The following is a 22,233-nucleotide window of genomic DNA, read 5'->3' on the forward strand; positions in this document are numbered from 1 at the left end:
AAATAAAGAGTGGCGAAAATAAAATATTCTGCCCATAATTCAGTCACATGAGCTAATTAATTTTTCACATTCGGTAAGTGGCTATAGGGTATAAAGATTAAGACGTGAATGACGTGCTTGAACATTTCGCAAAAATTGCAAGAACGGCGCTGCCAACAGGACATAAAAGCCAATAGAAAATAAGTCCCAAGGGAGGAAATATGCTTATGTAGTGGATGACTATTACTGGAGACTTATACGCGATTTCCCTAGCCGAAAAGAGCAAAGACAACCACAGGGCAACTGAGAAGAAGATGATGAAATGATTCCACTTCATCCTCCAGACAGCTGCTGCACAAAGGACTCAAAACGCTAACAAGTCTCACCGCGTGAATACGTAGCGAACAATGTCCGGATAGGCCACCCCATATTTCGAGAGTTGCGATTTGCCTTGAAGAAATATGAACGGAAAGAGTCCCACTCAGACCCATCAACAATGGCAGCGACATGATTTCCATAAGCAACCTAGCCAGCAACCCAAAACAAGGCCAAGAAGCTACACTCTTCACTCTTCCCAGATAAACTGGCTGGTTTGGCCGGTCTTGACCCGATGTAGCGAACTGCCCTGGAATAACGTTATTAAAAGTGTTTTCATCGATATCAGTTTTTATTAGTTTATATAAGACCTATGGATCTAAGACGATTAATTGATTCCGTGTAACTTGAAATCGTGTAAGTGGAAACTCAGATTTAGTGTCTTATACAATATATTTTCACTTTTCAAAAGTAGGAAGCAAAAGCATTCTGCAGATAGCTTAATTAAATATATTAATATGTTGTATGTTAAATAGTTATTATTTTGTCTTTTTTATGAAAATCGAAAAAACTGTGCATGTAGAAAATTGTGCAACTCAAATACCGAGTATCTACCGGCGAATCTATTGAAGGTCGTAGCTAAGAATGATAAAAAAACAGATTACGCCTTCCGAATTCGCCGTGTCATAAGAGCGGATGAATAAACAAGCAAAAGGAAGGGGAATTACTTATTTCTGATATTCATCTCATAGCAGTCGGAAATTTGCAATCCAGAGTACTTTTCTCTTGGCACAGGCCCACAGTGCGAAAATCACCGATCATGAAATAACACTCATCACTAGGGCAAAGAAGCGTGAAGTACCGTATTGAGTAATGAGTAATAACTCTATATAGTATATTAAACAATTTTAATGAGGAATTTTTTGCATATATATGTAGGTGCATACATGCGTACATACATTCGTAAGTATGCGGGCATGCATTGTCCCTTAGCACAAATTATAAAGTACTCCGGTAACGTTAGTACCGGTTTTATTGAATGCAACAACTAATAAAATTGAATATGAAATTAGCATTTACATTTTTATACCTAGTGCATAAAAGAGTTAGGGTATTTCCATTTTAATGATTTATAAAGATTGTTTTTAAAACGTCTTCGAGGAGGTTCAGTGGCTCTAGAAATTGTATACAGGTGATTCACTAATTATGGATGTATTCCGAAAATTATACTGTTTGGTGAGGTTTTGAGCCAGAGGCATAATCAAGCCGCAAGTACAAGAAAGGTTGAGCTTCATCATCAGTTAAGTCCGATATAGAGTGGTACATATATGACAAAAGTGTCTAAATATAACCTGAAGACGGCTGGTTTCAGTAGAATGACAAGCTGGCAATCACTGTTATGCTATTACTATGTCTTTCTTATAATCTAATAGATAATTTCACCGCATTTACTTTTTGAAAGTGATATCCGGCACATGTCCACCGCGACTGCGAGTTAGATGGTCCATTCCATCAGTCCAATTATTTTACTACTTTTTCTAACAAATCTGGCCATATGGTGTCCATGTTGTCAAGTTGGAACCGAATGTCGTCGATGTTTAGCTGATTAATTTGTGCAAATAAAAATTAGCGCTAACCATTCACGGTAACGGGAGCTCTTTTCTTATTTCGAAAGAAATAAGGACCGATGATGCCACCAGTGCTCTATGAATTTCGCGAACAGGTTTATTTTTTTAAGTGAATTTCCACAATTTGGAAGCGTTATTCTGGCGTTAAACAATTCATGATGTCTTGCCAAACCTTACTGTTCAGAAATGTCAACACAGTTTACCATTCTCAGCTGTCAAATCATAGTTATCGATATCGATTGCACTTATGCAGCTAAAAAACAACCGATATCATCGATTTATTGGAAAATATTATTTTACGGTGTTCTTCATATGTATTATATAAAAATCTTTATCTGTCTGTAGAATTTGCATGATGCGTCAATAAACGGAAACTGAGTAGCCTTCTACGAAGAGAAGTAAATATAACAAGCACTAACAATCTCCCTTGGCTCTGAAAGGAGGAGACCACATTTGTTGGTCTCTCATTGATCACGAACGAACAAATAACAAATGCAGCCTACGCCTCAAATACTAGACAAATTATGCTCCGAGATGACATACCTCAGATACTTCGTCTGTGTGTACATACAACCTTTATATAATATATAAGTATATATTTTCGTCATAAATGTGAACTGCATAGATATGTACATACATATCTACCATTTAAAAAATTTACATAATACCTGTATTTTTATCTCAATTTATAACACACTTCTAACACAAATACTATATAACTAACCGTAATGCAGAAACGTGTATAATATATAGTATAGCAAACAATGTAAAACAACTCACTTTCATTGGCATTGGATTATGGTGTAGACATTAACGGGCTATAATTCATACATAACAACTTTTTTTTTGTTTTTTTTTTTTTAGCAAGTTGAATTATCTTCCCCTGCAGTGAAAAAGTACACTAGGAACATTAGTATATACACATTTTAGTATTTATAAATTTTTTTAATTATTTTTATAATTATTTCAATCAAACACTAGTTTGGCCAATGTGGTCTAGGTATAAGCGCCTCTAAAATTAAAGTGTCTGAAAAATAAATCAAGTCCCGTCTTTTTCAGGTAACGTCTGGTGTTCCTCAAGGCAGTATTTTGGGCTCACTTCTCTTCATAATTTTTATTAATGATGTTTTCCAATTTCGGAATTACTGCGCTGCGCTATGACCTTGAATCTTGAAAATTAAGGTTTATTGCAATCAGACATAGACAAAATGTATTCTTGGTGCGAAAAAAATTATTTCATTTCATTTCATTTATTGCCCAAAATCATTTTAACATAGGAGTTTACAAAGTTATGATAAAATTAGATTATTTAGCATTATCCTAACATACATTTGTATTTATCTAGGAGTTTAAAACTTATTTTTCTTTTGATTATACAATAGGTTATCATTATTATTTGGAATGTCTTTGGCATAATTTTAAAACTTATTTATATTCTCCCAAAAAGGGCTTAGAAAGGAGATAACGTATATTAAACTTCTATAATTTATTTGGCTATAAATTGATCAATGTTATAAACTAAATTTTCATCGTTGAAGTTGTAAGTATTGTATCGCCTATGATACTATATTGCTTTACTATTTTTATGTAACATATTATTATTTTTTAGTATTTTTAAATATATTGGTGATAAATGTTTTTCTGTTAGAGGTAATGATATTTCTCTTGCCTTTGACAGATATTTGTTTATCAGTTCATTTTCTATGAATGTCAGTTTATCAACAAATCTTACTGACGATTTCATTAAGAAAAAGTCTATGCGTGATATTTTACATTTTTCATATAAACTTTTATTAGAAACTCTTTTCCGAAAAGTACCACTTCTGTAAGGTTGGCGGATAAGACCGCTACAAATTCTTAAAACATATCATTCAAATCGTCTGAGTCTCTCCATTTAGCTCGACGAAATGTTGAACCATATCGGATGAGCATAAGATATGATTGGTCTAATTATTTGTTTGTAAATATTTATTTTAATACAGTTCGATAGTCCACCCTGCCTTCTTAATAAATTACAATAGCAATCAGACATAGACAAAATGTATTCTTGGTGCGAAAAAAATTATTGAATGCTGACAAATACTCTTTTACAGAGAAGTGAACACCTATCATATTTTGGGGTTTAAACTGAAAAATGTAGACAAATCAAAGGCTTACTTCATTTCAAATGCGTACGCTGTGTTAGTTTTTGTACACATTTCTAAGATCCTTATACACTCAAAAAGTTGTATATAGCATTTGTTAGGACCTGTTGTTGTAGCGGCATAAACATTTCCCATAATTAATCATAATTTTTGTACCTGTAATGTGCCCAATGGCCGACGCTTCGACCTAAAAGATCCTATTGACTGGCACTAATACCATTAAATGTATTACATCAGGTTCTATTTAACCTAGATGTTCCCTGCCTCAGACTGGGTATCGGTTGAAAACCAAATTTTTTCTCTGTAAATGTTACGCCTTGCGGACAAATTTCAGAATATCTGCACAAGGAGCATTCTTCAGTTCATTCGGATCCATTTGATATCGATGAAAGATGTGCAGTCTTGTCTTTGCCAAGGCGATACAGTAGCTCTGTAGTTTCATCATCCTCCAGTTGAGTCTCCACTCTGTCTCATTCCCAATGTGAGTTTTTGAGAGATGGCATTTTAAGTAATAGTGACCTGTCAGAAAACCAACTATGTCTACTGCAATAGACAGCACAATTCTTTAAGTATTCTCCCAACTTTTACCCTGCATTTAACTTTTGCCCAGTTGATACCACAGTATGGTTCTGGACCAGGAAAAACTGCTACCGACTCCGCCCTAGCGCCATTTTTACATGATTCGTGCGCCAGTGAGCAAATGAAATTATGCTATAAATACCCGCTTTGCGCGAACCTTGAACTCAATGATGCCAAAGATATCGATTTATCTCTTCCTGGAGCGGTATTCAAAAATTTAATCCTTAATCATATACAAACTCATAGAGTCTATTTATATGTGCTTAGCTAGTAAGAATATCATTGCGTTCCATAGTTAATCAAATAAAGAAAAATAGGTAGGTGGTCGAAAATCTTGCAGATTCATACATGTAAGTCAAGCACTTGAAGAATATTATCGACTGGGTTTGATTAAAATCTAGTAAAATTTCTCAGTATTGAATGTGAAAAAAAAAAATAATATACCACAACAATCCATTTACTATAAATCCCGTCCAGGTGCACTTCTAGAACAGTCTAATTTATGTGCCTTATCTTCTCCATTTAAGCAACTAGTAAATGCTAATTATTACCGCTTCCGAACGCGAACTTTATTTGACCGATGATTAGCTTGCATAGAATGCAGATCTGTACGCTTTTTAAAATAATTTGAAACCAATGTTAAATTCGACAGACAATATTTATGAAAGATAAAGCCGCAATCTTGCTCACGCTGCTACGTTTGTCAAAACACTCGATAGGGTATTCGCTGGACCGAGTACTCATACTTTAGAGACTGATATCACTACTCGACCCATAAAACGTGAAGTGATTCTCAATTTGCGAATCTAAAATGACGATTTTTCTTTCTCAGTACAGTTCGCTCAGGGTAAGTTTTGTTGCTTATTTTCAAAGATTAATCAATGGGTATAAAACAATTTTCAAATTATTCTCAAAGATTTGTCAGTGGGTATAAAACAACTCGAAATTAAAAACTATTTTTCCTTTATATTGTTTCTATTATTTCCCACGTGTTTGCATTTATTTAAAACTATTCAATTCTTTAATAGACATTTCTTCAATTCCATTTCATTTTTTCGTAATTCCATTAACTCTGCAATTGTGTGATTAAATCTACAAAAGAGGAACAATAAATACATTCCACATGTACTATGATCACGACATCTAAATGAGTTTGCTGTATTTTATAAACACGATGCATCTTGTGTAAGTAATGACATATCTTAAAGCTTGTTGGCGATTATGCACTGGCGATCGAGAAAAGTATGCGGGGTGGAGGCTGAATTTATTATATTAGTTGTTATAAATTATATAGGAAAAATATTTTGTTTTAGTAAGAAATAAATTATGTTGTTTAATAAATATTTTTTGGCACATAGAAGTCAAAAAATTACCTAACCTAATTCTTCCTTCTTCAAAACTATTTTTTCCATTTGTACAATCGAAATGGCAATCAAGGCCTAAGGATCGGTTAAGAGTTTATAAAGTAATTTTAAAGATCTCAGGAAGCATTTTCAGCAGCATTGTGCAAGTCTGCAAAGGATCCCGGGACAATGTAATATTTAGTGAAATTAAAGAGCAGACGAATGCGCAAAAGAACAGCAATCGATTGCACTAGCAAAAGTGAGAAAGAAAAACAAAATAAGTGCAGTGACAAATTCCTATCACGTGACAGTTAATTCAATTCCAGCTTGATTCAAAAGATGGAGAGCAACGCCTGAATTGTTTTAAAATATCACGTGCGACTTGCGTTTATAAAGGTTACAATGGCAAAAGCTGTCACGCGAATAAAGTTTTCACCATTAACGAGATTCACAATTATGGAAAAGGTGCTGTACATTTAGGACTTGAAGTACAACCCCCAGCCTTATTGTCAATTTAATGAAATTTATATTTACATACTATACATCTACGCTTCTTGGTAAACATTATTATTTATATAAGAAAGTTCTGCGATTTATAGAAAGTTACAAGATTAGGGGGATTTTCGGAAAGAAAACGAAGAGATCGGAAAGATGACGATCTGGCGATTGTTGTCCAGAAAATGCAGAAATCATGGAAGAGTTAGTTTAACGCAAGGGTGAATGATGGTATCAGTGGAAAGAAGATGAACAGCGCGGCCACCTCAACATCTACGATAAAATTGACCTTCCGTTAAGCGACTCGGAGGAATAGCAACAGTGCGACTAAAGAACAAAAAAGCTGCGGCATACGACGGACCGTAGACTTTCCAACCTCAGCGGTAAGGCGTGTTCATCAACTCCAATAGAGAATAAAATTGGACGATGAGATGAGAAATGTTCTGCGGAAAATGAATGGACCTTTGGGCGGCGAATATTGCAGGCGATGAAATAATGAGTTGTATAATTTATAGTATATATTGGCAGGGACCATAGATCCAATGTCTTGATTAGACGGGCCATGTTGTAAGGATTGATACAATGCTGGTAATGGTGGGATGCATAGTGTTGGGATGAAAAGAAGGAATTGACTGCATTTTGTACCTTAAATTAACATCAGTAAGTATCCAATCGATTTTAATGTCTGGTACACAATATAATTGCTGAAATATTCAGACTTCATTTCAAAACCCGAGATTGTATCACCAAGCTTCAGTATAAATAGATGCACCAGAATAAGCTATACTGATCGAAAAAGTTCTGCCTAATATAATTTATATAATTTCTATCGCTGTAAATCATCTTTAAACGTAAGGGAATTAAATTCAGTTTAATGTTGTAAAACAGTCTACCAAGGAAAAACTGTCAGTCCCACATACCCATATAAACGTTTCATACGAGTATACTAAATTTGTAAACAGTTAATGAATAACTTTTTTATTGACACTATTATAGTGATTCCGGATTCCGCGAATGTTCTTACTCATTATTTAATTAAATTAACACTTGAGGACCAATCAATACTGTATGTCTATACTAATAGAGTTGAACGTCACTACACAAACGAATCAAGAAATCACGCTTTGCAATAATAGCTTAAACGACTTGAGGAATCGATATTCACTGCAGAGTCAAAGGCAATTTATCCACGTTTACAATTCAAAAAGTAAAAAAAGGCAAACACATTTTCTGCACTTACTCATTAGCAGCAATGAAAGCGATTTGCAGCAGTACACCAAAACGTCATAATAATGGAAATTTTCGATTTACTTCCCCAATTCACACACAAATCGAAGGTAATGTGGGTTCCCAGTTACAGAGGAATCAAAGGCAATGTAGCCACAGACGCCACAGCAAAGTTCGCACTACAAGGACCAATGCAGCTACAACAAGCAATATCTACTTGTAGATCAGGTATAAATGTGAATGATAAATTTCTAGTATATGCTTTATTTATTTATCTATCTATTTACTTACAGTCTATAATATAAAGGGTGTTTTTTTTTAGAGGTTAGGTTTTCAAGATGAAATAAAACGTATATAATTTAATGTTATGGCCAAGAATTTAGCTTTATTATAAAGATAAGGGTTTGCCATTATGTTTTAAAAATGATTTCGGGCAAGTGGCCGCCGCGGCTGGCTCGAATAAATTCCAGCCGAGAGGCCCAATTTTCGACCACTTTTTGCAGCAATTGGGGCCGTATGTCAGCAATAACGCGCCGAATATTCTCTTCCAAGACGTCAATCGTCTCGGGCTTATCTGCGTAGACAAGCGACTTCACATAGCCCCACAAGAAATAGTCCAGCGGTGTTATATCGCACGATCTTGGAGGCCACGCCACAGGTCCACGGCGCGAGATAATGCGCTCACCAAAAGTTTCCTTCAATAAATCGATTGTTGCGTTGGCTGTATGGCATGTAGCGCCGTCTTGTTGGAACCAAAGGTCGTCCAAATCAACATCGTCCAATTCAGGCACGAAAAAGTCATTAATCATGGCTCTATAGCGCTCTCCATTGACTGCAACATTATGGCCGGCTTCATTTTTAAAGAAATATAGACCAATGATTCCCTCTGCCCATAGAGCACACCAAACAGTGACTTTTTGAGGATGTAACGGCGTCTCAGCAATGGCTTGTGGATTATGTTCACTCCAAATGCGACAATTTTGCTTATTGACATACCCATTCAACCAAAAGTGAGCTTCATCGCTGAACAAAATTTTCTTCGATGCGTCGCGCGAACCGAACCATTATTTTCGTAATAAATTTGCACGATTTGCAAACGTTGTTCAGGTGTAAGTCTATTCATTATGAAATGGCAAACCAAACTGAGCATAAATCAAGTGACAGCTGTCAAAAAGACCATCTACGAAAAAAGTAGTGCCAACTTGAAAAACTAACCTCTAAAAAAAACACCCTTTACCTAGCAGACCTATAATACATTCAGGAAATTAGAACTTTCTATGCAAACAAAAAGCTATAATGAACTTATAAGTGAAGTTTTAAAGGCTACAAACCAAAATAAAGAGAAACCAATATGGGTGTGTCGTATGCGAACGCTTTAAAAGGTGAACCTCCTATTATTGTTAAGCCAAAAAATAAGCAATCGTTTGTAAAGACTAGGATTAATCTTAATAAAATTGAAGCCTCAAACATGAAAACTGATAGGCTATGAAACCAGCATTTGGCGGTGAGAGAAAACGCTGATAGTGTTGTAAAGAGAAACTAAAATCAGCTTAAGACAACAATCTCAATAAAGATGTATGTGATTTCCAAAAAGAGAAAATGAATAATCCATAAATATTGGTAACACATACATATGAACGCTGAATATAAGGAGTTAATAAATAAAATTAAAAAATGCTGCAAACTTAAAATGCATTGAAATTTTTAGACAGAAAAGCAATAAGGGGACATTCAAATTGAAATCGAGTACACATTTTTTCTACAGGTCTTAGATCCACAAAAACTAAATATTGGTTGAGATCGCCGCCCCGTCCAATATGGGCCAACAGTAAAAAGAGGGTACTAGTTTTTGGGTTTCAACCACAGTTCCTTAGAAAAGTGACAGCACTATCAACACCACTATGAAAAGTTCATAGTTACAACATTACAAACCAACTTTAATTCACAATGACTGCAAACTGCTTTATACAAAGAAATTCACGCGTTTAAAACTGGGGCACACTCATCATATATGTTAGACTCTGAAACCAAGAAATAAAATTCGTAAAATAAGTACAAGAAAGACTAAACCTGCCACGAATATTAGAACCACAACATAATTAATATTTCATTTTTATTTTTTATTTAATATCGCATTTTTATATTAAAGCCGTTCCTAGCCGCCGGTATAGTAACTTTAAGATTATTTTATAATTTACTTGTAAAATAAACTGAGAATAATAATAGCAAGTAACGAAGTGCAGTGAAATTATGGGTAAAATACGCACGAACTTATGGACTGACCTGATATTTTCTATAAATTATTCGCAATTTCGCCAAAACTTGAAAACTTTAACCCTTCATATAAAACCAAGTCCCTCTGGGAGTACTACATGCGGCAAAGTTTCTCCTGGAGACATAATATTTCATAATTATTAGCGCATGTTCGTGTTTAGTAGTATTTTCTTTAAATTTTTGATCTGTGTTATTGGTTTTAAGAACACAAAAACTCTTTCAGTAAATATCTTTAAACCCAATCACAAAAAGCTGTAGCTTCCATGTAGGTACAATTGGCATTCATTCAATTTATTTTGGTATTAAAAAATATTTGTTAAATAATTTTTCGATTGGGAAAGAGAATAAACAAAATTTCATTATTTTGGGTGTTTGTAGTAGGCAAAGGCGTAAATTCGACAAAAGGATTTTAAGTAACTACTTTGTATTTATATTCTAGGTAGTACACAAGTTTAAATAAGGAATTCAATTGCAATGACCCCTAAATTTTCGGTATATTAAGCAAATTTCACCAGGGAGTATATTAATCTTTATGTACTCGTATAATAATAACTCTGCACAGAATACCATATTCTAAAAAGTCGAAGAATTTCAAAACGCAAAAATTCAAAATTTACTCAAGAGATTAAAATATTGTTTTTAGCTATACAACTTTCAAAGGTTGCCTATCACTTTGCAATAACCAAATAGATCTTATATGAAACAAAATGAACATTTCGTTCCAATATATTATCATTTATTATATTTTACTTTACGGCAGAGCAGCGTAGGCGACACAATTGGTTTAAAATAGGAGATGTCCACTGACCTAAAAGATGCGAACATTTTATTTTTTAACCTTCATTTTGAAATCTTTCCCGTGTCCAGAAGTGCGACAATTAAAATTATGTACATATTTATTTGAAAAGGAAGCCGTGTTAAAATTTAGGCGTTCTTGACAAAATATTTATTATAATTTCTATATATAAGTAAAGTGCACAATCTAAAAGTTTACACGGCTTGACACCGCTCTGTATTTTTGATATAATTTAATTAAAATATCTCAGTTTACATATCCGAAGAACTTAGACTTTATACGAGTTCGCATCAATGCATTTAAACTAAAGCAAAGGTTGTTGTACCAATCAAGTTCGTTGCCTAAAATAATGTGGGTATAGACAGAATAAATAGACACATAAAATAAAGTGGGTATAAACAGAATTGAATGTGGGTATAGGCAGCAAATAGTTTCAATAAAACTAAAATTTACCATATTGATTGCAAAAAGTTTACCTTTTCTCTAAGCATCTTTTAATAGACATAATGATTGGCATACTATATTTGACCACATGGAAATATTAAACGATTCGCTGTAATAAACTTCTTTAAAGACTCCGACAAAAAAAACTATTAGGGATAAACAAATATGCCTGGAAATATTGAAGATGAGTACAAAAAAGTAAATTCTTCAAAGAGATCGCTGACTTCCTGAAGAATTATGGTTTGGAATTATGGAAGTTTCTCCGTACATTGGCGACTTAAGACGTATTTGAGGGCTACAATGTTACGCAATCATTTAAATCAATTTATAACAAAATACGGAATGCTGTTTTTGCTTCAAACAAATATGTTAAACAGAAAGCAGTAGTAGACGAACTACCCACACGTTGTGAACGCAAACTGCCGGACAATCATGCACAGCTGTGTGTATCTACATAGAAAAGTGTAACAATTAAAAACAGAGTTTGCTAAAATAAAATGCATGTAAATGCAAGGGCCATGTAAAATTTGCTACTAACTAATCAATATTTTTTCAAATTTTTTTTTTATTTTGAAGATTGAACATTGTCATTTATGAATGAAAAATAATATCGTTCAAATGACTGCCACGACTGGCATTACAGTAGGCCATTCGATCAACCCAATTTTTAAGCACATTTTCGATTGTTTGGGTTCCAATTTCATGAATGGCAACTTCGATTTCGTGTTTTAAAGCATCAATCGTCTCTGGATGGTTCGCATAGCATTTGCCCTTAACGGCTCCCCTCAAAAAATAGTCCAACGGGCTTAAATCACAGCTCCGAGGCGGCCAATTGATATCGGAATTTCGGCTGATTATTAGGTTTTCAAAAACGGTAGCCAAAAGTTCGAGTGTAATTTTGGCAGTGTGACAAGTTGCACCGTCCTGTTGAAACCAAATGTCGTCCATGTCATCCTCTTCAATTTTTGGAAACAAAAACTCGTTGAGCATGTCACGGTAACGCTCGCCATTTACTGTAACCGCGGAAGAAGAAGAAGACTCACCACTTTGGAAATAGGTTTTCAATATTTCCCAATTTTGTTCAAGCTTATAGCGTCCCACTTCGTAAATGTCAAACCTTTAAGTAAATTATGAACATATTTGACATGTCATTTGTGTTACCATTCTCAAAAAAATAGGTGGTTCAAAAAGCAAACGCGACTATGGCTCACCCTGTAGTTAGCTGTGACTATGATAATGTGATTAACACCAACATTAATCATGGCGTGCCGTTAGCAGAGAAAGTGAGTATAACGTTTTTTTTTATTCTCTATGAATAGTGTACGTACTTCGAGTATCGCTGAGCTCCATAACTCTGAAGGTGTGGCCAATTTGAGACCCAGTGTTAACCGGCTTTCAAAAAAATTCACATTGCTGCTGAACGAGAGGATAATGAAATTGCAAGCTATTGGTTGTTTTCAGCAAGCATTTGTTGTCATGCAGGTTCTTAAAGAATAATGAAACCTGGCTTAAAGACTTGATCGTTTTTGGAGAGCAGGATGAACAAAATTTTAATATAGAATTGAAGTTTTTATCTGTTTTTACGAACGAAATTTTTATCTGAAACGAAATTTCAAATTATTTTTTTCAATTACGTATTTATGAATCCATACACAATTAGTAGTTCAGAAAAAACACTAGATTAAGTGGAGAAATCTCATAAATACCACTTTATACCCTCGAATGCTATGCGGTGTGCAAGAGCTCCGCACCGCCGAACAATTTTTAATAAAAAGGTTATAAAGACTGTGCCCAAAAATTATATTGTATTTATAAAATTATTCAAAAACTACATACACATATTGTGAGGAATAAAAATAAGTCTCTGTTTTACTTTCGCTCCCCTTTTAAGTAAAAATAAATTATGAATTTATCAGCCTAGGTTCCAACACACTGAGTTAGATGTGTATCAGAAATAAGTTGAGCCTGCCTAATAAGGGAAATATAAAATAGTCATGCATGCGCTATCTATCTAACTATCTGTAGCTAACTATCCGATGAATAAAATTATGGCGGTTGCATCTATTTGAAAATATGCATATACACTAGGCCGGGTCGATTTGTGGGGAGGCAAAAAAATCGCCCATTGCTCTGTGAAAATCATATTCTAGGGATCAAAATAAGAAACTTTGCCGAAGGAACCATACCTCTAAAACGAATTCTGATGTCCCCCAATTTGGGTCGAACTTTTTAGTTTCCTTTCTCATGTAAAGGCCAAAAATGGTGATATTTTGAAATGATTGTATGGGGAACCCCCCAGGGGAGTCGCAGGGGGTGTGCCACTGGCATGGGTGGATCGGCCGTCCAAAGTTAGTGGGGGTCGGTCATACATTTGGACTCGATTGGAGCACTCTAAATGGGTCAAAGTGGGATTTTTCGTTCGACCCAAATTGGGGAACATCAGAATTCGTTTTAGAGGTATGGTTCCTTCGGCAAAGTTTCTTATTTTGATCCCTAGAATACACACATAGATACACACATAGATACAACAGCGTCCTTTTAACTACAATGGAATTTTGCCACTAAAAATGGCATAATTTAAACTAGGCATAACTCAGATAGTAGCAAAATGAGATTTAGAGTCAATACATTTTTAGGAACTAGTACCTGCACCAAGGGAAAAGTCAGAGCAGGTAAGCGGGAAAATCGTGCTGCTTACGGACAGAGAAATCTGACGATTCCATTGAAAATTTTGACATATTCTACCATAAACACACTCAGAACGTTTTGATAACTGAGCCATATTATAGTAGTGTTGCTTACAGTGACTTGAAAAATTTATCTCGGCAAAGCCATGAAATTAAATCACGAAAATTTGCGCCCGATTATTTTTCACAATTTTCGACTTGGATTAACAAGACAAGAATGCATGTATGAACTAAAGAAATTATACTGCGAGGAAGCACAATTCTTTATATATATATATATAATTGGCGCGTACACCCTTTTTGGGTGTTTGGCCGAGATCCTCCTCCTATTTGTGGTGTGCATCTTGATGATCATTGCCTGCCGAGGGGCGACCGCTATTAGAAAAATGTTTTTCTTAATTTTGGTGTTTCACCGAGATTCGAACCGACGTTTTCTCTGTGAATTGCGAATGGTAGTCACACACCAACCCATTCGGCTACGGCGGCCGCACAATACTTTAACATCGTAAAAAAGCGGATACAATGATCATAGTCGCTGTTTGCTCATCGCCGAATTCCGGGAAGCTCGTCCAAAATCAATTGATGTGCTAGAAAATATCGATGATGATCACCTTGTGTTAAAAAAGGAGTTTCGGGTTAGATTACACACAATTTCAAAATTGTTTCAAACGAATGCAAAGGTAGATAATTTGGAGAATAAAGCAATAAAACCGTTTTCAACCGCCAATATTAATTTTTCCATTTTTAGACCAGAAGCAACCCTCGCATTCGATTGACCAGAAATTGATGATTAGGGTAATTCGCTTACGAATAATTATAACTACAATATGTTCACCTTCTGCTCATATTACTAGATGTTAACCGCAGCTTCGCAGTTAGGGCTGCGTTTCTGGAGTCAAATATTTGATAACATTTTTTTTACTTACGAACCAAATAATAATTTAGAATTGCGTTTCTCTGACTATTAACAATTTTTTACTACACGTACAGTGCCTCGCAAAATATTCGGAAATATTTTTTCAAGGTTATAACATATCAGAAACTCCTTTCAGTTTTAAGTTATTGCTATAAAACTAAATCAGCTCTTTCAAGCTATAATTTAATTACAATTTTTTTTTTCAATCACAAGCGTAAGTAAATAATGCATTAGTTTCAAAAATATGTGAATTCATTTTACAAAAGTATTCGAAAAAACAATTCCAGACATACATATAATACATGTTTTTTTTTAAACTAATATCTAGTAGTAAATACCTCTTCATTTTAATAACTTCTCTTAATCTATTCTGCCTGGGAAACCCAACTTTCGCGTTCTAAAAGCTGAAATCTCTGCCCATTCTTTGAGTATCGCTGCTTTTAGGCTGTCCCTTGACGTAATTTCGTGTTTCCGGAAGGCATGCTACAAATGTGCCCAGAAGTGCTCGATCAGATTCAGATCCGGCGACTGAGGTGGTGTTTCCAAAACATTGGGGGTCTTATATAATGTCCAATGCTTCGTAATGTGAGCTGTATGCTTTGGGTCGTTATCTTGGTGGTATATAGTAAGGCCCAAGTTTATTGACGCTAGTACTCAAATTCTCCTTTAATATTTGAATATAAAGCCGATGGTCCATTTTGTCACTCATGCATCCCCACAACATTGCATTGCCACCACCGTACTTAACTGAACACATTGTATTATTGTAGTGCATTTCGGAATTGACTTTTCGCCACACTTTATTACCACAATCTGGCCTAAAAATGTTGACTTTAGTATCATCATCTTTTGACGAAAACCCGATGTTACGATCGATAAACTTTTCTGCGAATTCCAACCGTTTTTTTCGTTTTTCGCCTAAACTTTCCATTACTACCACGATATATTTGGATGGGGGCGGAGGGGTATGGGACGTGGCACCACCCACCACGCCCAATAGAAAGAGCAAGGTCACACCATTACAACGAAGAAAGTCCCAACCTCCTAGCATACCTATAGAACCCCGAGGAAACGCTTAAAAATTACGACTGTATTTGCATCTTGTACTGAACTATCGTTAAAGATAAATGTATAAAGCACTTTTTAACCCAGCAAGCACCTTACTTAGGTTTTATAATTTATACTATTTATGAAAATGTTGTATTATCGTAAAATTTATAAGTGACCCTGGCAAAAAATTTATTATTTTTATAAAAATTTTATTTTATAAAAGCTTTTTGTTTTTCGGCCGCCGTAGCCGAATGGGTTGGTGCGTGATTACCATTCGGAATTCACAGAGAGGTCGTTGGTTCGAATCTCGGTGAAAGCAAAATTAATAAAAACATATTTCTAATAGCGGTCGCCCCTCGGCAGGCAATGACAAATCTCCGAGTGTATTTCTGCCATGAAAAAGCTCCTCATAAAAATATCTGCCGTTCGGAGTCGGCTTGAAACTGTAGGTCCCTCCATTTGTGGAACAACATCAAGACGCACACCACAAATAGGAGAAGGAGGTCGGCCAAACACCTAACAGAAGTGTACGCGCCAATTATTTATTTATTTAACATGTACTACTGTGGGCAAAAAGTAAGGTGAATTTATTTGTCAAACTTCGCGGAATTAAAATTTCGCTCTAGTTATTTTTTTTCATGAGTTGGCAGCACTGTTAATAACATCTGGGCCAACTTTCATGTGAATGTCATTATCAGTAATATATTTACGCTTGTGTTTACCAAACGACCAAGAGTGCATTTTTCGATTTTTACAATGTCTGATTTGATTGAGCAGAGAAGTGCCATCAAATTTTGTTTGAAATTTCGGCTACGGAAACGTTTAGCATGTTGCAGAAGGCATTTGATGATTCGACCATGTCCCAGAAAAATGTTTATAAGTGGTACAAACACTTCAAAGAGGGTCGAGAACGTGTTGATGACTTGGAGCGCTCCGGACATCGACGTCAACAGATGACCAACACGTCAATAAAGTTAAGGAGTTAGTGCTCAAAAATCGTCGGTTGACTGTTAAAGACCTTACTGATATGATCGGAATATCAGAAGGATCTGTGAAAACCATTTTGAAAGACCACTTGGGCCTACGAAAAGTCAAATCTCGTTTGGTACCGAAAACTCTCAATTTCTTGGAAAAAAGTCGTCGCGTTGATGTGTATGCAACAATGCTTTCAGACTACCAGGACAAGCTCAAATGCATCATTACGGGAGATGAGACTTGGATTTATGCTTACGACCCTGAAACAACCGACCAATCAAGCGAATATCGTGCTAAAGGCGAGGCCAGACCGAAAAGAGCACGTCAAAGTCGTTCAAAAATAAAGGCCATGATGACATTTTTTTTTCTATTTTCGTGTTGTGGTGCACTATGAATTCCTTCCACCTGACCAAACTGTTAATAAAGAATATTATTTGAGCGTTATGCGTCGTTTACGTGAAGCAATTCGTCTAAAAAGACCAGAATTATGGGCCAACAACTGCATCACGATAATGCACCGTCTCACACTGCACTCGTTCTTCGTGACTATTTCGCCAAAAAATCCACGCATATCGTTCCGCAACACCGTATTCGCCTGATTTGGCTCCGTGTGACTTCTGGCTATTCCCAAAACTCAAGAGACCACTCCGGGGAAAGCGTTTCGAGTCGATTGAAGAGATAAAAGCTGAATCGAAGAAGGTGCTGATGGCTATACCGGAAATGGACTATTTGGCATAAGTGTATTTCATCGAGTGGGGATTATTTTGAAGGGGATGAAATTGATTTACAAGAATAAATAAAGATGTTTACTTTTTGCCCACAGTAGTATATATGTATATTTTTAAACAACAAACCGCCGCAGGCGAAAATTTGTACTAAAAAATCGCGCGATTTGGTATTCTAAATGTTCACTTTTTATGAAAATATTATTTTATCGCGAAAGTGAGAACTTTTTAAAATAATGATTTATCGAAGGCCAAAGGTTAATTTAACTCTTTTAAAAACGACTACTAATAGTTTTATCGAACCTTATTGTTGGTTTACAGAGTTTCTTCGGTTTCGCTTTATTCTTTTCTCATTATCGTTCCTTTGACAGTTCGTTCAGAAGAACATTTGTAATACCGTGCAAAATAAATGCGACGATTGGGGTATCGGGATCTTCACATTCTCTGTGACATGCGGAGCTATCACTGTTTAACAGGTTCGAGAAGTGTTCCCTCCATAATTTAAATTGCTCTGGATGTCAGTCACCAGATCGCCGTCTTTGTTCTTACAGGAAAACGCCCCGGTCTTAAAACCTTTTGTGAGCCGCCGAACTTTCTGGTAGAATGTGTGTTTGTGTTTAAGTAAAATAAGTGTCTGTAATAGGGCATTTTTTAAAGCTTATGCAAATATTAAGCATTTTTAAATTTATTTCTTTTTTAATTTATAAAACGTACTATAAATCAAAAGGCTGATATAGTGACTACATTTGTGTGTTATAATTTTTAAATTCGATCCAAGCACTTAGACATTATAAGCAAATTTATCGTGGTAGAAATGGAAAGCAAGCCCGAGCCACTTATAAGCGGCTTAATGAGTGGTGATCGCCTCTTTTTTAATGTTTTTTCCTTTATTTCTTAAATTAAACATTATTTTTCCCATATTTTAAAAAATAATTTATTACAAATGAAAACTACCGAAAGCATTGAATTTTACTAACAGAATGAATGTTAAATTCTATCAATGGCGACGTGATTTGTGTGTATAACGGTTGCCTTTGCATAGCCTATTAAGATTTAAAATTCGGAATACTTATGTGATGTGAATTCAAGCCAGTTCATGCGGCCATAGCGGCTTACACTCACAATTTTTTTTTTTAATGTTAAAGTATTTCTTTCAAGAGAAAGCTAAATATGTATATGTATTAAAAAAATCAATTTTTGAACGTATACCCGAGATAAAATAATTTTTTTTTTGTACTTTCTACGAGGAAAATGAGATTTCCGAAACTTTTGTGAGGGACTGTCTATATACTGGGTTCCATTAGCTATACTTTTATTTCAACTAAACACTATCATCGAGAGCAAGCATTCATAATTAATTGTAGGTACGTTCGAAAGAAGAGGTGAGATTTTTTTACTTGAAAGTATCATACTTAGCGACTCAATATAATCTTCACCGCCGAGAAGCACAGAATGTTGCACGCGTTATGCTTCGGGATATTGTGCATTAGGGTGGAGGTTTTTTTTGTTAAACGCTTTTGGCAAAGCTGCAGAAACGTTAAATTCAACCTTTACATTTTCACTTCCCAAAATTATATACATACATGCACATATATTTACTTAAGACTTTTTTCATTTTAGTCCGAATACCACATTTTATAGAATCGACGCACAAAAAAAATTAAAAAAATGTAAATATTGTTTACCACTATTATAATTAATGGCATTTTCATCTCTATAAACCCTCTTTGGTTATAAAATCACGAACCAATTTTTTATAACAGCCTTCGCCCCTCGACAGGTAAGGACGAACCCCCAAATATATTTTTGCCATGGCCATCCTCTCATTAAAACCATCTTAGTAATACTGTAGTTCCCGCCATTTGTGGGGCAACTAGTTAGAACTTTGCGCGCCACAAAATTAGTTTCAATTCATTGCAGCAGCCAACTTTCTCAGTTTTTCATTTTAGGTGTCCATATATTGGTGAACAATTAATTAGCAGTACTCCGCACAAATGCAGGTTAGAAGCTATTGCAGAAGTAAGCAGAAGAGAAATATGAAGATTTCGTGTTAAAATATAATTGTTTTAATGTTGTCAGTGAGATAAGAACAATGGCTGTGAATCAAGTACATACCATACCGATTAAAAAAAAAAATTATGAAATGAACAACACAATGGCAATTGCGTGAAGTGTATGTATGCAATCAACAGATTAGTTATTAAATTAAGTAAACAAAATCATGATCAAAAAGACAATTGAAAATGATGTTTGCCGCTGCTAGCCAATTAAAACCTCCCTTTAATTCTAAAAGCTAAGGAAGGGAATCATAAGAGCACCGCATGAGCGCATGACTTTATAAATAATTTCATATTAATCGAAAAGCCCTGACTAATTGTTCAGAAAATCAAGTTTTCAACGGATTTTAAAATTTAATTTATTTTTTAAATTCAAATTATTCAAATTATTGCATTCCACGGAAACTAAAGGTAATACCACGCATTAAAGGTACTCATGATTTCGCCATATCTGGTGTCCAAAATTTGCCACCAATTAACTTGAAAACATGTTGCCAGCTAGTAGGTACGAGTAGCGTTACTTGTTTGCACGCAAATCACTAATGACTAAAATTTGCTCGCTTTGTCACATGTTTATCTTTTGTGTTAAACTGGCATCACTAAAAAAATGAGTTTATTTGGCACATTTATCAAATTCTTTTTTGCACCCGGACGATTTTTCCGTTTTGATTTCCATTTAATTTAATGAGACCATGGCAAATTTATAACTAAAAGCTTCATTTCTAAGGCGCACTCACACTTCAACTGTTATATCTTTCTAAAGTTCCCACATATTTCCAGCTAGACCTGAGTGGATTGGCCATATACGTGGTCCAAAAAACTGCTTACGGCTCTTTACTGATGTCTCAAAGCTTGACGATAAAGTTGGCTTTAGCGTCTACTGTAAGAAGCCAAAAGTAAGCGTGTCGACTCGTCTTCTTAATCACTGTGGCATATTTCAGGCTGAAGTTCCAGCCATTAATGAGGTAGCTGTCTGGTTAGGCAAAAATGCAACTACCTTTAGAGAAGTCTATATTTATTCAGATAGACAAGCAGCGATTAAATCTCTTGGTGCCGTTGTCACTAATTCAATCATTGCTCGCAAATACCGGGCATCTCTCAACGAGGTGGCGGAATATTTCCGCATCCATTTGAGATGACTACCAGGGCATAGTGACATACCTGGGAATTGTAGGGCAAGCAAATTAGAGAGAGAGGACACTACCACATGCTTTTCTCTTGGAATGGAGATTGTAGAAATATTCCTCTCAACCTACCTAATCGGGGACTTTTTTACCAACCGGGCCCGGAGTCCTCTGAGGGGCCCGGACTCAAGAGTAATTCGAATTATATGAATTAGACATATTTGGAAAGAGCCCGCATTTGCAATTTTCTCCCGGGGCCCGGATATGCTCTCTACGGCCCTGCGCACGCCACAAATAGAAGAAGGAGCTCGGCCAAACACCCAAAGAGGGTGTACGTGCCAGTATACTATATATTAGTAGATCAATGTGCTTGCACTTAAACCAAATGGTTTAACGAAAAGTAGCAGGTAAACTGCTACTGTGGTATCACAATACATCGGCAAAGGTCTAAGTGAGTTGGTTGAAAGACCGACAGCTACTTCTGCCTACCTATCATATATAAACTTTAAAATTAAACTGTATGTACCATAATTGTAAAAGAGCTCTAATTAAAGTTATGCCTTTTCCGATTAAACTTGCGTTCACTTTTTCCTTATCCTGTAAAGTAACAAAAGTATGAGCTAGGGTCTTTCTATATTATGGTACCAAAATTCTGAGTTCCTTTGAAAAAAATTGAAAACAAAATATAATATAATTCTAATACAAAAAAATATTACTTAAAAAAAATATATTTAAGTTTAGCCAATACTGCATATGTGAATAACTACCCATTTTGTTCAACTAAAAACATAATTGCTTGAAAATAATTGCACTTTATTGATAATATTCCAATACATCTATTGGCAAACACTTACTTCCATTCCGACGTCACCATTTCTGGTGGCCATTTTGCTATGCCTTTATTAATTATTTATAACTTTTTTAAAAAAGTGAATGAAAATGTTCGGCGCTATTTACAAACACAAGTATGCTTCTCATTTGTCACAATTGTAGAGATTGCTTATTTATAAACATAGATTCAAGATTTTGTAGTTTATGTATGCAATTTTTCTCATAGTTTATTAATATCTACAAATCAAGTTCACATAAAAACTTTTCAGGTTCACCTCGACTTCTGCATTGGTTGGCGTTTAGCACTGAACTGTTTCAAAGCGCACCTTACCAAATTGCGCGCTGAAATTTGCTGCTAGAATTTGCAACCAACACTTTAACAGGGTTCTCATTATATTAAGTGTAATGGAGTTTTTACAGCAACAGCTGCGGGACGCTTTTGAGAAGCTCCCAGCAAAAAAAGAAAATAACGCTGTTTCAATTTATTAATAAAATAACATGTTTAAGAATCAGATGAACAAGCAAAAATACACTGGCAAAAATACACTATTTTACTAACTTATTAACAGCACATGGATTCAGTTTAGATTATCAAAACAGTTTATGTATTAATTATTTAGTAAATTATCATATGGACTGCTTAT

The 22,233-nt window shown here is 35.2% G+C and overlaps 1 protein-coding gene across 1 annotated transcript in view; it reads right to left on the reverse strand.

The window, feature by feature from the left end:
- The window catches only part of LOC129238554 (sodium-dependent nutrient amino acid transporter 1-like), a 48,202-nt gene extending 26,283 nt beyond the window's left edge, over positions 1 to 21,919 (reverse strand). The window contains exon 1 of the mRNA XM_054873612.1: positions 21,613 to 21,919. Coding sequence (XP_054729587.1) covers positions 21,613 to 21,645 — 33 coding nt within the window. The 5' untranslated portion in view covers positions 21,646 to 21,919. The remainder of the gene's footprint in view (positions 1 to 21,612) is intronic.
- Between the last annotated feature and the right edge of the window lie 314 nt (positions 21,920 to 22,233).

The sequence above is a fragment of the Anastrepha obliqua genome, chromosome 2, assembly GCF_027943255.1.
Source record: "Anastrepha obliqua isolate idAnaObli1 chromosome 2, idAnaObli1_1.0, whole genome shotgun sequence".
Taxonomy (NCBI): Eukaryota; Metazoa; Arthropoda; class Insecta; order Diptera; family Tephritidae; genus Anastrepha; species Anastrepha obliqua.